This window comes from Rattus rattus, chromosome 1, assembly GCF_011064425.1.
Source record: "Rattus rattus isolate New Zealand chromosome 1, Rrattus_CSIRO_v1, whole genome shotgun sequence".
In the NCBI taxonomy this organism is placed as follows: Eukaryota; Metazoa; Chordata; class Mammalia; order Rodentia; family Muridae; genus Rattus; species Rattus rattus.
In genome coordinates, this window is record NC_046154.1 from 167,918,349 (window position 1) to 167,935,622 (window position 17,274).

Here is a 17,274-nt window from a genome sequence, read left to right on the forward strand (position 1 = left end):
CAATTTAGTCACAAGATGAGAATGCTCTAAGTCCCTCCCTTCCTAGGTTCTTTACCTGACAACGCAGAGTGAGTGCACATGCAAATTAGAGATGGCTGTACTGAGGGGGAGAAGCTGTCTAAGCACACAGGGCTGGCAGGCTGATCTTCAGACCTAGAGATTCTCCCATCAGATGATCACCAAAAGCTAGCTTCCCCTTCCTGGGGTTGTTTCTGGAGGAAGTGAGAGCTAGATAGTACAGAAAGCAATGAAAGTCAGCAACGGCTCAGGGCCAGCCCATCACCCCACCCAAACCAGAAAAGCAGGACTCCCAACGCCCTGGGGTGTGAGTCTTGCTGCCAGTCAGCAGTAGGGCTTCCGGACAGGTTCCCTCAACCCTGAGAGAATAGGACTGAGAACATGTCATACCACAGTACCAGGACCCAGCGCTGCCTCCTCGGCAGCAAGAGAACCTGTGTCCTAGAGAGAGAAGTATCCTAAAGACTGCAGGAAAACAGGCCTGCCTGTTTAGATTGGCCCATTGATGTTCTACCTGGAGTCAGCACTGAAGAATGGAGGAATGGGGTGAGGCTGACTCCAGCCAAGGAGAACTAGAACTCCGGGCCTGGGAACTCTCATGGCTGCCATTTACCAAAGGGAAAAGGGAAGCCTACAGAGTCATGGGCTTACCTGAAAGTCATACAGAGGCTGACACTGAAGTCCGAGTTTTGGACTTCAACATACTTTTATTTGTGATTTTAGTCTAATAACAATAACTTTCGATTCTAAAAACAATTTTTTTTAGCAAAAAAGTCAGAATGAATAACCGTCACTCATAAATAATAACTCTTGTATTTGTAGCTTTCCAACAGAACCACAGAAATTAGCTATCTTTGTTGGCTAAGGCAAAACAAAACAAAACAAAACAAAACGGTGTTTTCTCACTGGCAATTTAAGTGAATTTTTAGTGACTTCTCATATTTATTGAGTGCCTATTGGAAATAAACGTTGTTCTTTTTTTCCCCTTCCCCCCTTTTGTGGTTCTTGGAGTTGAACCCAGGGCTTTATTCACACTATGCAGGCCATCTCCTCTGAACTACACTTCCAGGGTTTCAAGTACTATTCTAGATAACACACTATCACCATCCTTACAGAACTGGCGTTCTGTTGGGGGAGAATTAAGAAACAAGCAACAAAAAATATTCTCTGGTTTACAAAAGCCCCTGTAGGAAGAGTTATTATAGGTTGAAATGAACTTAAAATAGATTTCAATGGAAATATAATGTTTTTCCTCTCCAGCCTCCAAGTTAATACCCATTTATGCTATTAATGGGTATTAATATTAAAGTGGGAGAAATATTGAAATAGGCAATTATTTCATAGGCAGCCACCACAGGACTTACATATGTGCTCACAAACCATCCATCCACACGATGCTCGGTGTATGTAATTATATGCTTAATGCAAAAAAGAATAAAGACACACAATGACTGCCTCCCCGAGAACTACAAAGGGGAATATGATACACTCCACATTAGGGACTATAGATGATGTGTCATAGTTTACATTGAATTTGCTCAATGGCTTCCCAGACCCTGGGACTCTAAATCAGTCCTCTTAAATGTGAGGAATGTGCCTGTGTTCAAGTTGAGGTGCTATATCACTTTAATCTACTTGTGCCATTGCTCTTACCCAGAGCACGAGTGAATGGTGAGAAGGAAGGGTGTGGTAGAGAGAATAGTCGGGGGAAAAGGGTGGAGGGATTGGTGAGGGTTGGGGGACAGGAAGAGACAGGCCATCTTAGGCAGAATCATCGGGAAAGTCTAAAAGGTCAGAAGGAACATTTCTCAACGGTGTGGATATAAGCTGGTGGATTCTCTGGAAAAACAATATCTCAGGTACAAAAACAGTTAAGTCTAAATGCTCTGGGTCAAAACCTCTGGATGCACCAGAAGAATAGCGAGAATGCTGGTGTGAGGAAGCCCAGTGAGGAAGAGACCCTATGTTGGTGGCAAGGGTCTATATTAAGAGCAACTTACCTGTCACTCAAATCTTTGAGATGGGTGGGGTATTTTGAACAAGGGGTTAAACAATAAGAATCGCAGGGAGAAGAAAGAGACAGTGTGGCAAGTGAAGACACTTCAGTGGGATTCAAGTGGGAGAGGAGGCAGCTTAAGTCAGGGCGGCCATGTTGCATGTGGAAGTGGTGATAATCAAGTTGCACTGTGAATAGAAAATGCTTTGTGTTAAATGCGATACATGAAAGAAGAAGAGAAATGAACACTATCAATAATCCTCATAGATACATCGTGTCAAGTCCTGTGTTATATACTCCATCACTACCCAGAGCCTTGTACCAATTGGGATTTCAAGGCCAAGAATGATTAGGGATCTGAAATGTATGCAGAATATATTTTCCTTTATTTTTTCCCCTTAAAGTGAGAGAAAAGAGTCTCCCTGTCCTCCTTTTCCCCTGTCCCCAGAGAAAAGCATTCGAGTATGTCCTCTTTATTCACACTCTAGTGATTGTCCACCGAGATGTCCAAAGTTTGCATTTAGAAAGTTTTGATAAAATCTTCTCAGTGCCGAGGGGCATTACCGAACAGTACGAGCATGGCGACACTTTAGTATTTCCTTATGCAGCATATAATGCTGGTATCTGGGGGTTCCTAAGAGAAGCAAACAGCAGTCTTTCTCCCGTGCAGCTTAGCAGCTCTCAGCGGGAAGGATAAGAAGGCAGGGATGATTCATAGAGGAGACTTCTTTCAGTATCTTGCCAGCTCATTGCCCTCCTACATAGATACCGTTCCCCTTCCCCACCTTAAGGTCAGTGTGGGCAGCTGTGGTGACAGTGCTGGCTTCTGGACATCGTTGATACTGTTCCAGGTTCAGGGACATGTGACCTGAACCGTACAAGTTGGATTTCCTCTGCAAGGGATTAGAACTAGAATTCAGAGATGCTAATTATCTTGTGCATTGAGGGGTTAAAAGCCTAGGCGTTTAACCACTGGCTATGATAATGCAGAGAAAATCCCTTTGGTGAGACAGGAAGCCAGGGAAGAAGGAAGCAGGCACGTAGACAGCCTTCTAGAGCCTGAATTTACCTCACGAGATCCACAGGACACTCCTGTGCTAGCAGCCTTCATGGAAGCAACAGAGAGCTAGGCATGATGGTGCTTGCTGTGATCCTAGAGCTCCTGAGGCGAAGGCAGGAGGATCATGATTTTAAAGTCAGTCTGGACTGCATAGCACAACCCTGTCTCAGAAAAAAAAAGTAAATAGAGAAAGACAGAGAGGGGGGGAGGGAGAGGAAGAGAGAGAGAGAAACTCAGAGAGAAACAGACAGAGAGACAAAGAGAGACAGAGAGAGGGTGGGCAGTTGAGATAGTTATAGAGAGGGAGGGAGGAGGGGGGGAGACAGAGACAGAGATGGGGGAGAGAAAGAGGGAGAGGGAAAGAGAGAGACCTATAACTTGTATCTTGCCAGATTCTTTGTTTGTTTCTGTCTCTAGCAACCACATTCAATGATATTTGTTAAAATGGGTAAGAAAAACAAAACAAAGAAAAGTCCCTTTATGTCTGATATGATGCAGCTTCAAAATAAAAAGTACTTTCTGAGGTGGTTTGCCTAATTTTTTCCTTCAAAATTCCTAAGAAAATACTGAAAAACGAGGATTAAACCAACCCATTAGCGTCTTTTCTAACAATTCCTTTCCACTTGTTCATTAAGAAAGTTTAATACGGCATACCCACCTTATGCCAGGCTGTTCTAGAGTCAGCAGGTATAGTGGAGGACAGACAGATGTCCCTAATCCTCTAGTACTGAGAGACAGCAGACCACAAGCAAGACAAAGAAACACAGCACCAGGATGCACATAAAGAAGCCAGGGAAGGGAGTGGGAAGTGAGGGAAAGGCTTCCTGGAAAGGGGATTTCTGAACGTCTGTACTGGTGAACTGCGGGTGTGGGTCCTGATGACAGCAGCGAGAGGAATGCTCAAGGCAGAGGGAAAACTGTACACACGCCCTGACGCAGAGGCAAGTTTGGATATTCCAGGCACAGCAATGAAGATGGAGAGGCTGTAGGTGTGTGAGTGTGGAAATAAACGGAAGGAGATGCCTGACAGCTTGTTACAGCCAGATAATGTGGAATTTCCAGAGACCATATTATGTTGTTGCTGCTATTTGAAATGAGGGTTTCTTTCTTTCTTTCTTTCTTTCTTTCTTCTTTCTTTCTTTCTTTCTTTCTTTTTTTTTAACACTGGAAGAAGTACTTTATTAAAGGCCCTTGAAAAATAATACAATAAATTCTTCTTAGACTCGAATGTGGAATAATTAATAGTAAGCAACACATTTACTAAACAATTCACTAATAACTGAATTATACATTCTATTATTTATGCATAATTTTCTGCATATGGACCATATAATTAAACCTTTGCAAGAGTCGCAGGAACATATTTAAGATTTATCTAATACTCCCTATGAAACACTAAAAATATTACTATGAGAAAAATTTGGTGATATCGTGTATGTGTGGAAAGACTTTTGCTATTTTTTTCATCTTTATTAACTTGGGTGTTTCTTATTTACATTTTGATTGTTATTCCCTTTTGAAAGGGAATAACAATCGAAATGAGATTTTCTTATAACATACATTGGTTTAGAACCCAGTCTCTAGTCCTATGGTTTCAATCTTTGGGATCCTCTTACCTTAGCCTTCTGATGGTTAGTATTATAGGCCTGTACTATCACACCTAGCTGGGGCTGTATTTAAACTGAACTGAAACACACGCACACAGGCCTGCATGCATGCACACACGGATGCGCATGTGTGCACACACACAAGCACTTTCTTGCTCATACTGAGAAGGAAGTACCTCATGAAAAGAAATCCTTCTTGTCTAAGTTGGGTTTGGTATCCTATGGGCCTCTACAGAATATTGGACAGCCTATATGCTATTGTTTGTATGATGTTCACCAATATACCCACGTGTACAATCAGAGGCTAGTTTTTTTTTTCTCAACCTGACACAAGCTAAAGTTTTTTAGGGAAGAGAAACCTCAGTTGAGAAAATGCCTCCATCCAGATTGCCTATAGACAAATCTAAAGGGTGTTTCCTTGATTCATGATTGATGTGGAAGGGCACAGGTCACTTTGGGCGGCACCATCCCCTTGGCTGGTGGTGGTCAGGCTGAACGAACGCTGGAGAGCAAGTCAGTAAGCAGTACTATTCCATGGCCTCTACTTCCACTCTCGCCTCCAGGAGCCTGCCTTGAGGTCCTGTCTACTTCCTTCCATGAAAGATTATAACTGTAAGCTGAAATAAACCATCTCCCCCTAAGTTGCTTTTGGTCATGGGGTTTTTATCACAGCAATAGAAACTCTAACACCTCCAGCGACCATATTATGTTAATCCTCTGGCAGGGTGCTGATGAGGAGAGGGACCTGTGAGTGCACAGTGGCTTTTGAGAGATGTCATTCTTCCACGTAAAGCACAGTAATAGTTCAGGTGAAGATGGAAGGACCCCAGTGGATGCTGGGATCCATAGCATCTCTGATTGTGTTTAAAGGTGATGGTGTGAGAGAGGAAGGTAGTGAGGGCAGGGAAAGGCACGTGGTCTGACCGGGAGACTAAAAAATAAACGAAAATCTGACCATCGCGGTGTTGAGGTTGGAATTCAGCTCAACAGCAACACCCAGCAGTGAAGTTACAAACTCCCAGAAGAGACTGGTAAGGTGAAAAATGTCATCAATCTTTTGGCAGGCCAGAAATATTATGAAAATTAGCTTTTATATGAGGTGATTATTAGAGAAAAAACAATGTTTGTACCGGATAGTTTTATGTCAACTTGACACAAGCTAAAGTCATTTGAGAGGTGGAAGTCTCAGTTTAAAAAAAAAATGCCTCCCAGCTCCGAAAAAAAGAACCAAAAAAAAAAAAAAATGCCTCTATAAGGTCAGACTGTAGGCAACCCTGTAGAGAATTTTCCTAATTAGTGATTGATGAGAGAGGGCCCAGCCCATTGTGGGCAGTGCCACCCCTGGACCAGAGGTCCTGAGTTCCATAAGAAGCAGGCTGAGCATCCATTAGGGGCACGACAGGAAGCAGTGTCCTCCATGGGCTCTGCATCAGCTCCTACCTCCAGGATCTTCCCCTATTTGAGTCACTATCCTGACTTCCTTTAATGAGGAACAGGATTGAGGAACTGTAAACCAAATAAAACCTTTCCTGCCCAAGTCGCTTTGGTTGTGGTATTTCATCCCAGCCATAGTGACGGTGACTTAGACACTGTCCTATGGTGGTAGGGGTGGGGGAGGAGGTGGTGTACCGAAGGTCTAAAGGAATAAGAATACCTTCAACGATTCCAGAAAAATGAAGTGTAGTCAAGTTATCACTCCCGGGATTAAATAATAAAAAAAAAAAAAGACATTTACAAAAGTTAGCTTATAAAAAAAATAAAGCTAGAAAGACTTTAGAATGGTTTTGATGTGTGTTTTTTTTTTTTACTTATATTGAAATGTAGAAACAGAGGTAGAATCCACAGCCCGGGCAGTAAAGTAGAGGACACAGGTTTAGACACCCAAGTTAATGCCGTAAAAGACAAACTCAGGAACCCCAGGTTAAAGGGAGGAGTGGATTCGCCCCTGGCCGTCAGGGTGATTGAACGTTATACAGTCCTGAGAGAGAGACGGAAACAGCTGGAGTAGTGACAATAAGTAACTTTCCCACTCTCGATTTTCATTCTTATATTTAATTTTAAGGGGCGTGTGTGTGTGTGTGTGTGTGTGTGTGTGTGTGTGTGTGTGTGTGTGTGTGTGTGATTCTTGGAGGCCAGAAGAGGGCACTGGATCCTCTTGGGTTGTGAACTGCCTGATATGGGGGCTGGGAACCAAACTCAGGTCCTCTGCAGGAACAGCAAGTGCTCTTAACTGCAAACCTCTCTCTCCAGCCTCTGAGTCCCGGCTTCTACTGAAGGAGTTACTTGGAGAGCAATGGTACATGTGCCAGTCTGGATATGGCTGAAAGTTTGCGGATACAGACATTGAGCATTCAGCCACAAGACCAGCTGTTTAAGAGGAAAGGAACATCTGGCTGACTCCAGCTCTGCATTGTGAAGTGTCAGAAGATAGATGATTCTCCCGAACGTTTTAAAGAAAAAGGCTTTGTGACGTTAACAAACGACCTCTGTGTACGGAGACCCAAAACCAGACCTGTCACACATTCTTCCTGACGACACTGTTTGAAGACTCGAATCAGGACACCCGAGAGCAGCGCAAGGACAGAGTGTGGCTTAGACACGGCTCGAGGCATTGTGCAAATGTTACAAGCCAGGAGAAATGATGAGAAAATGGGTATACCTAACAGTAGAACTTCTAAAAGTATAACTTTACCAGTCCCCTGTTACTAAACTAGAAAGCAAGTTCAGGCTTAATCCAGTTGCCGGAACTCAACAGTGTCAAGAGCTGTTTGTACGTCATCTCATTAACCCTCCACAATTGTGAAATAGGAATGACTATCTCTTGGAGGCTGAGGAGGTAGGTCAGCAAGTAAAGGCTCTTGCTACCAAGCCTAATGACCTGAATTCAATCTCTGGAACCTGCGTAGCGGAAGGGCGAGAGCTAAGCAGGCTGTCCTCTGACCTCCGCATGTACACGGTGGCATGCGCAAGGTCACACACGGTAAGTAGATGTAAAGGTGGAAATACTGCTAATCGTTTTGAATAAAGAAAAGGAAGACAAAGAAGTAGGGTCTTTCCCAAGGCATGGCTAACGAGTAGTAGTCGGGATGCTGTAACTGCGGGCTTTTCCACCCGCACCCCAGTTCTTGGAAATACCACTCTGAGACTTATTATTAATGAATAATTACTTGGGCCACAGCTTTGGCTAGTTCCCTGACTAGCTCGAAACTTCGTTAACCTGTTTATTCTAGTCTATGAGTGCCACTTGGCTGGTTACCCCTCAGTTTCAGGCCAGAGTTCGGAGTGAATCTGTTTCTGTGCCCGAGTATCCCAGAGTCCTCTCTCCCTACCAATTCCCACATCCTAGTTCCTGCTTCAGCTAATAGGCCATCAGCGTTCTATGGACAGGCGATGCCTCCATACAGAACAGAGAGATTCTCTGTACAGGACGCAGCGTTCTGCCTCTGAGCGACTGTGGGGCTGCATTGTTCACAGGTAGCCTGAATTCTGTACTTAACTCTGGGTGTCAAAAAGAAGAGTTCTGCTTAAATATCTCTCCTTATATTTAGGGCTGTTGGCTTTATGTGCATTTTCAGAAATTGATTCATCTCCTAGAAGGATTATGTTTCTCGCTGTGCTGTATTTACAGCTTGACATACACACATGATATGTAGATGTGCATTTCACACATATGGGACGCAGTTCTACCCCACACCTTGTTTAAATGACTGGGTTGCTTGGATTTAGCTTGGGTTTCCTTCTGCAAATTATATGTATACATATATACATATGTGTATGTATTATATGTGCATATTATATAATTATATTTGTGTATTTACATACATATATATTATATATACGCATGTACATATATGATACAATCTGATGAAAACATCTAATAGAGCTTTCTTCACAGTGTGCTATGCTGAAGGCATTTGATTCCCGCAGATCAGCTGGTAAGTCACAAGGACATATGAAAGTGGACTAGGACAGTTTAAAACTGATAGAAGGCTGGGTACACTTGTCTGGAGGGGATACTTTAGAAGGAAACCTGGAGAATCACGGTACTGTGTGCCACACGTACTGGTAGTAATATTTCAAGGTAAGATACTTAAAACATGCTCCAAGCAATAGACATCATCTCCTCAGGGTCTAGAGAGGTGGCTCATTGGTTTAAGAGTACTGGCTGCTCTTCCAGAGTTCCCAGCACCCATGATGGCTCAAAACTGTAATTCCAGGCAATCTGATGCCCCCTTCTGGCTGCCACTGGCACTGCATGCACAAGGCGCAAAGACATATGCAGACAAAACACCTATACACATAAAATAAAAATAAATAAGTCTTTGGAAAAGACCATTTGTATTTAAGTGGGTTTGTTTAAGTGTGACATTAGTGTCTACCTTTAGCACACTGTCTGATTTAAAAGTCTTCACCTCCACCATTTCCTTGGGCAAGTGAGTCATCTCCTCTCCTACCCTCTCTTCTCTCTCATTCTCCTTCCCTCCCTGCCTGTCTCAGTATGAGTCTCACGCAGTTCTTGCTGGCCATGAACTTGCAGCACAGCGAAGGATGCCCTTGAACTTCTGATCTTCGTGTTTCCACCTCCCAAGTGCTAGAATCACAGGCCTGTGTCTCCATAGCTATTGACTTCATCTCCCTGAAACACTTTCCCTTCTTAGAAAAGTGGAGATAATTCCAATCTTAAGGGTAATCGTAAGAATCATCCTCGCTGGTGCAAAAGGCATTAGCTACATCTGTTTTTGTTTTTTAAACCTAATCTCGTTAGAGAGTAGCAGCTGTCATTGCTACTGCAGCCTACAGAAGGGGATTAGATAGACTTTAAGGGATCAGAAATGTTTGCTGAGTGAAAACGCAAGCCACCCACAGCACAGCCTTCTTCTTCCCCTTTAGAGTTGCTCGCCTGTCTCACCACTATGATCTCAGTTACCGCACTTGTCACTCCCGTCACCCATTAATCTGTCAAGTGATGATGAGCCTCAAGCTCTAAGCGTACCTTCAAGCGAGGACCTGGACTGTGAACTGGAAAGCGTGACAACTGCCCTTCGATCCACCCCCACTGCCCCAAACACACACCCATCACCTGCCTGTTTAAATGGTGCGTCCCCGCCGCTGTCACTTAATAAAACTTGGCGCAGAGCGCGCTCAGTGGATTCGCTGGACGCGACGGGAGGTTCCAGTTCTCCCCCGCCCCAGAGTCGCTGGTGCCTAGGCAGTCGCGGTCGGGGCCACCCGGGGCCACACCTGGTGAGCGCTCAGCGCTGCCGCAGTGCGACTTCTCCCGATCCCTGAGTGACAAGGGACGCAGCAGGCGACAGGGGTCTTCCCGATCCGGCGATTGGCAGCGGGTATTTTGGCTCCTACTTCCTCCAGGATCCACACCTGCAGGACGTACCTGATCTCCGCGGGACGCCACGCCTGCCTACACCGGGAGAAAAAAGCGAGCGCGGGCCCGAGGCTAAAGCCACCTGTGCTGCGCCGGCCACCACTGTGCACTCTGGGCGCGGGTCAGGCGGGGGACCATGGACGCTTCGCGGGACATCGGCAGCTTTGTGGTGTGGGACTACGTGGTGTTCGCAGGCATGCTGCTCATCTCGGCGGCCATCGGCATCTATTACGCCTTCGCGGGGGGCGGCCAGCAGACCTCCAAGGACTTTCTGATGGGCGGCCGCAGTATGAGCGCTGTGCCTGTGGCTCTGTCCCTCACCGCCAGCTTCATGTCCGCTGTCACTGTCCTGGGCACCCCCGCCGAGGTCTACCGTTTTGGGGCGATATTCAGCATCTTTGGCATCACTTACTTTTTTGTAGTGGTTATCAGCGCGGAGGTCTTCCTTCCGGTGTTCTACAGACTGGGGATCACCAGCACCTACGAGGTGAGAGGTGGGGGACGGGGAGAGGGGAGGTTTGCTTGCGTTTTCAGGCTCCACAAGGGACTTTCTGGGGGCAAGCAGTTTCTGCCATATGGAAATCTCTCCTTGGGGGTGCGTCTCGGATTATCCCCACCCCAACCCCGTGCGTTGCATAGAGACATAGGCTTCTAAGCGGGAATAGATCCTTGGGATTTGGTTTTTTTGAGCTCAGATCCGAAGCAAACCAAGTAGAATGGACGTGTATTCTAGGGTCTTTCCTGACTTTATGAGGCTTTAAAGTCAGTCTCTCTCTCTCTCTCTCTCTCTCTCTCTCTCTCTCTCTCTCTCTCTCTCTCTCTCTCTCTTCTCTCTCCATCCCCATTTGTCCACCCTAGTGGTTAAGATGTAGCTCTTATTCCAGTGCTTGTCCTGAAACCAAATTCCAGGACCTGTGAATGACCTTGGGCCATTTGACTTAACCTTTTGTACTGATATCTTCATCTCAAGAAGAAAATAGCCCTGGCGACTTCATCTGATTGTGGGGAGAACTGAACGCGCTGATGCAGGTGTTCCTTTTAGAATAGGGCCTACCGCAGAGTATATGCTGGGTGAGAGCTGAGTGTAATTACTATGGGGGAAGTTATCCTGAGAGGACTAGAAAAGTGAAGCGGCAAGGTTCTGAAACAGCACTGCTTGCTGTCTCGCTGTGGAGGAGTCACGCAGGAGACCCGCACTTCATCTGTTGCTGTGTTCATTTTAAAAGTTGTTCTCAGGACAAGGCTCTTTGAGGATGGAGAACATTTGGTTTGGTCCCACTTAAAGAGATGTCAAAGGTTGTGTGTGTGTGTGTGTGTGTGTGTGTGTGTGTGTGTGTGTGTGAGAGAGAGAGAGAGAGAGAGAGAGAGAGAGAGAGAGACTTTGCCCTGTTTTGTTTTGTTTTTAAAAAGCTCAGTCTCTCCAGCCATGTCCTTAACTCAGACCTTAACCTACAAGCTTTACGGAGATGTTCCCACAGCATTAGGCTACCATTCAGGGAGCTAGGCGCCTCAGCTCACAACCTCTCAGTCCAGGAGTGTATGGTCCGTTTCCCTGAAGCCCAGCGTCTCTGTAAGGTGGTTTCAGTGAGGCTGGTTTAGCCTGGGCTGGGCACCTGCCTCATCGGCATGGCAAGTTTTGGTGGCAAACTCTGTCTGTGTTCTACAGGTGTCATCCAAGTCTAGGCGTGTCCCAGGTCGAGTTGCCTTCTCACTGTGGTCACTGTGTTTATGGAAACTGTGTGAGAAGCTTTCTCTTTGTGAAAGGGAGGTGACGGACTGGCTGTCCCAGGCCAAATTCTCAGTTCTCACTGCTGTCTTATGTTGTTCTTCGAAACATTCATAGCAAGCCCTGATTATTTTGCTTAAGAAATGATTAATTTAGGAATTCACCAGTGAGGAACAGCAGATGAAATCCCAAGTGCCTTTTGGAAATTCAGAAGGCTGGTGATGTTGTGCTCACATTTCCCGTGGCCACCGGGCCTCCAGCAATGGTCACTATCTTGCCCCACTCATGCCTATACTGAGGCTTTTCGTGTGTGCATATTGGCATTCTCATGATAGAGAAATCCTTTCCTACCTACATGTCTTTATAAAAAGCGCATGGGAAATGGTCAGCACTGGGGGGACCCTTGATCGGTGGGTCACGTGGCAGAGTATATTTCTTAGTGGGTACGAGGACATCTTCAGATGTGAATTCCTGACTCCTGTCATTCACAGGTGTTACCAGGTGGGCTTTGGGGGCACTGAAGTCTGTGAGCTCTGACCTGTAGCTGATCAACTCCAAAACTTAGAAAATGGCTTGAATAACCTGGTAAGAGGACTGCAGCCCTGCCAGGAGAACGCTGCTCGCAGAACCACTGACCCATGGCCTCTTCAGGGCTGTAACATTAACTCAACCAGAAAGGGACTTCTGTGTTTCTAGTGATAGAAGTTAAGTTAGTAAGAATTCTGGCTAAAAATGGCCCCCAAAAGCTAATGTTTATTAAACGTTTATAATTCATGCCAGGCACTGTGAGTTTTTGTACATGTTTTGTACATATTATCTAACTCGATACAGCACAATTCGTGTAAGGCTATTCTTGCAGCTCAGTTTTCCAGATGAAGAGGCTCGGAGTATACTAAGCCAGAGAGGGGAAGGAATAAGAATCCATGCCAAGCAACTTACTGATTGCTTCCGAAGGCTCTAGTGAGTTGGTTAGAACCCTAAGCGTTTCACAGAGAACTGAGGAAGTCATACAGGACCTTTGAACTTATAATCACTCCATGCATGTCCAGCTCAGGGTGTCAGGTAGTCAGGGAGAAGGAAGCTTGCTGTGCCTCTGTTAATTAGTCATGGCAGAGGATGTCTTGGGGGAAGGCTTTGTGGTTCTGTGTTGAGGACACATTTATAGACATGCTCCCCGGCACTGAGTAATGGTCACCCCTACACATCCTTGCCCAGATATGAATTATTTCCACACTTCTATTTATATAGCCCGATTTGGTTGACTACAACATTTTTTCTCTACCACTGCTGTCAAAATATAGATGACAGGCATTTAACAATGTTCAGACTCACAGACTGGCAGGAAGCCTATGCAGGAATCCAGAGCGATGAATAATTTCTTTGGGATCTCCCAGGTTCCACTTTAGCTACTTTATTATGGATAGCAATCGAAACCTTCACATCTCTAGGTTAATCTAAATCCCAAGGATGGTGAAAGATCTCTGTTCAGCGTAGGTATTTGTTATTCTGTTGTTTTGCCTGTGAACTCTAGATCTGTTCTCTAAGCCTACTGCAGTGGGACCAGGGCTTCTGCTTAAGTTCTTACATGTTTCCTCTGAAGGCTAGTAAAGGACCCTTGGCTTCCAGTATCTGTCTTCAGTTCACTTTGTGTGAGTGTAAACATATGGGTCAGTTGATCTTTGGGACAATAATATATGTGAAAAATTCCAAGTTATTTGGTTCAAATTGCTATATTTTCTTTTTGCTGCCACAGTCTCTTAAGCTTTGTGTAGTCTCCAGCACTTGGATACATGGATCTAGAAAAGGCAAAAAACTATCACACGCCTTTAATCCAAGCACTTGTGAAGCAGAGGCAGGTGGATCTCTGTGAGTTTCAGGCCACCCTGGGCTAAAGAGTGAGTTCCAGGATAGCCAGAGCTACAAAAGACTTCTATATCTATTCATGTCCACTGATATGTAGTGTAGATTTACTTAAGGGAAATCTTCTGAAATAACTGTTTCCAGTTTTCAGAAATGTCTCCACTTTCCAAAGTAGCCTTACATGATTTTGATATCCATGATTCACAAGATCATTGGCTTTCAATTCCACTAATCTTTGCATCTTAAGTTTTGAAAAGTTTATATCTTATCTATGTATATCATTGGATACCTTCTCTTTGCAAAATCAAAGAGAAAGATTTGCCCCTGGGATCCTCATTTTAAACACAAGGAAGCTGAGATTGAGAGAATGGTGGTCTCAAGCTCACGAGTCAGGCTTGGGACTGCCCAGGGGCTGCAATTCTTCTGTGGTCACTGCCTTGCACTGTGTTGGGAATTCTTCACCCATCAGTGACAAATGAAGGTCTTGTCTGTGGTGCTATGTACTTATTGAGTCTTAAACTCATGATCAGGTTTCTTTTCATTTATTCGGTTATAGGCACAGATTCTGTGCATCAAAGTTTGTAAGTTTGTATGCCACATCCCTGAAAACAGATTGCCATCTCGGTCCTCTCTGAGTGCCAGCAGCCTCATCTCCAGCACAGTGCCTGCTTCACTGAGTAACCAAGCACACCAGGTGTGTTAGCTGTGATTGTGCAGCAAAAATACCCATATGTCTTTCTATTAAATGGTTAGCTAATGACAATTTCTCCTCCTTTTCCTGTTCCTCCTCCTCCTGTTGATTCTGTCTCCTTCTATACAACAAGACTCCCAGTCATTGACTTTTTTCTACATGTACTAATAATTACTCAAGTTAAATAATAGCTTGGTCTTCAGCTCAGAAATTCTGATTCTAACTATAATAAATTTTTATAGATTATACAACACAGGAAATGAATAGGCCATATTATAAGCTATAGTAGATTTCAAGGAGAGTTGTAAAGATTGTCAGGGTCTTGGCTCTAAACAGAAGATAACCTGACATTTCAAGAGGCTGAGGTAGATGGCTAGGAAATTGAAGCCAGTCTGGGCTACATAGTAAAACCCCATTTCAAAAACGGAAGCAAAACCCAAACCAACAAACTGACCCGGGTCACCAGAAATGGTGGCATATACAGCAGAAGGATCAGAAAGATCTATCTGGTCTTTATAGGCAGGACTTGTCTCAGAGACAAAACAAAACAAGACAAAGCAACACTGAAAACTTGACTTCAGCGATGTAAGTTAAATCTACACACACACACACACACACACACACACACACACACACACACACACACACACACACACGCGCGCGCGCGCGCGCGCGCGTATGTCAAGGATTGCAGAGCAAGGAGTTTGAAGGCAGTTCATAGAACAGCAGGAGAGGCAGAGTAAACAGCTCCTGGGAAGAACAAAGCATCAACAGCTTCTTCAGTTTTTTTTCCTGTCAGGATCATGACTTGCCACTTCAGTCCCTCCCCAGTTTAGCAGTTTCCATCCGGATGAGAAGGTGATTGGCTGCCCTTGAGGTCACGTGATTTCCTCTCGCTCAGAAGACGTGGAGTAGTTGATGCAGATTTCTACTCTGAAATAGAAAAGGGTTGATTTCTCAATCGAATCAAAAGAAATAGAGAATGGTTACTGGAAGGAAAGAGGAAACAATAGACTGGTGAAAACGAAGGAGTTTTCATGCACGCATTGTGTGAAGGATTTCAGAAATCTGTGCATATCAATGGTCATTGAATGGCAGTCTAAAGCATCAGTTTACACATAAGTAAAAGTCATTTTAGAAAAATAAAAACACAAAATAAGTTACAAAGTTCCTGTAAATGTCTTACCCTTCATTTCTGGAGACGATTTAAAATCTGTTTAGGAAATTCACCCCCCCCTCTCTCTCTCTCTGTCTCAACAGTATTTGGAACTCAGATTTAATCGATTCATTCGTCTCTGTGGCACAGTCCTCTTCATCGTTCAAACAGTAAGTACCTCTCCATTAATTTACTTTCTCCTTTGCTGTCGAAAATGTTTTTTTTCTGCGGTGAAATATGTGGAAGATAAAGACAACAAGACAACAACAACAACAACAACAACAAAACAAAACACACACACACACACACACACACAAAAAAAAAGAAAGAAAGGAAAAGAAAACAAAAACAAAACATGCTTGTCCTCACCAAGAATGAAACCTAAAGATCCTTAAACTGTGCTTCAGTGAAGAATTTAAGTTCTTGAAAAACAAGGTTTAAGTGAACCTTTTTTAATAGTCATTGCTGTTTATTGAGAGAAGTGACTTTGACCCGAAACTGTAGTAGAACAATTTTTTTCAATAACTAAGTTTTTCTTATTCACTTTCCATCCAGATTGCCGCCCTGGTTTAAGTGAATTTAAATACTGTGTTGGTCAAGCAATAGACGTAGACCTTTAGGAAAATACCCTTTCTAACCTCCACCGGGACCAAGCTGACAGTCAGCACGTTATTTCAATGACAGAAATATTTGAGGGAGCTACGTTGGCTGACAGGAGGGAAGACTGAGTAGATTTCTCAGTCTTTTCGCAGCTGACTCGGTATTAGGTATAAGCCTGACGGGGAAGACTTTAGGGAAGAGTTTTGTGTGAAAGCATACTTTAACGATGAATCAGCATTCTTTAAAAACTTGAGCTTGCTCCAATCGGCACTGTGTGCTTAGGGTAAAGGAGAATCCTGAGCTTTAGGAGAGATCTCAAAGACAAACACACAATGCACTCATTCAAGAATATGCAAATGAAGATAGGCATATTGATGAACCTGAATGGAAAGCAAAGGTTTGCCAAGTAAAGGTAAGCATCACTGCTCCATGCTTCTCGTTCCTTAGGAGGCTGCCGGAGGGTTTCCACTATCCTAATCACAGCATTTACCACCCCCCTGCCACGGTTGAGCATTTTAGGTCTGGATTCTTAAGGGAGGTGGACAATTTGCAGGTCTCCAGTCTAAAACCGCTTAAGCACTTGCTCGGGAGAGATGTGAGGCAGAGCGCCCTTTCCCAGTGTTTGACTTGGTTTTGTTTTATGCTTTTGTACATTTCGTCAGGTCTTAGTATCGGCTGTTAGAAGAGACAGGTAGAGACTCTGATAGTCTAAGGCTGGTCGCTCCTGTGTGGTAACTGTTCCTGCTAAAGATGCCTCCAGGAACAAGACATGGGGCTCAGTTGTTATGAGGACAGTGAGCAAGTCACATTTCAGATCTTCAACACGGTCAGAATAACACGGTGGAAAGTAGTTCATTTCTTTTCAAAGGAGGAGAGCATTAACACTTCCCATTTGAAGGACTTGCTTCCATGTAGGGCAATTAAGCATTCACTTAGCATATAATTTTATAATGTTTATAACATTTTATAATGTTACTTGAAACTACTATAGAATGTATTTGAAGGGTGAAAGGCAATGAAAATGATATTTTGAGAAGCGGATACTTTGTCTTAACAATCGTTTCTTTGTGTTTAAGTGTTTTAAGTCTACGAAAGTTGAATTTAAGTTTGAGTTGTTGGATCAATGAACATATTTTTGTACTGATTATCATTACACTTTAAAAAAAAGTCTTCAGAA

At 44.1% G+C, this 17,274-nt stretch overlaps 1 protein-coding gene across 1 annotated transcript in view; it reads left to right on the plus strand.

The window, feature by feature from the left end:
* The first annotated feature begins 9,776 nt into the window (after window positions 1-9,776).
* Window positions 9,777-17,274, plus strand: part of Slc5a8 (solute carrier family 5 member 8) — a 41,038-nt gene continuing 33,540 nt past the window's right edge. The window contains exons 1-2 of the mRNA XM_032911004.1: window positions 9,777-10,551; window positions 15,602-15,667. Coding sequence (XP_032766895.1) covers window positions 10,201-10,551; window positions 15,602-15,667 — 417 coding nt within the window. The 5' untranslated portion in view covers window positions 9,777-10,200. The remainder of the gene's footprint in view (window positions 10,552-15,601; window positions 15,668-17,274) is intronic.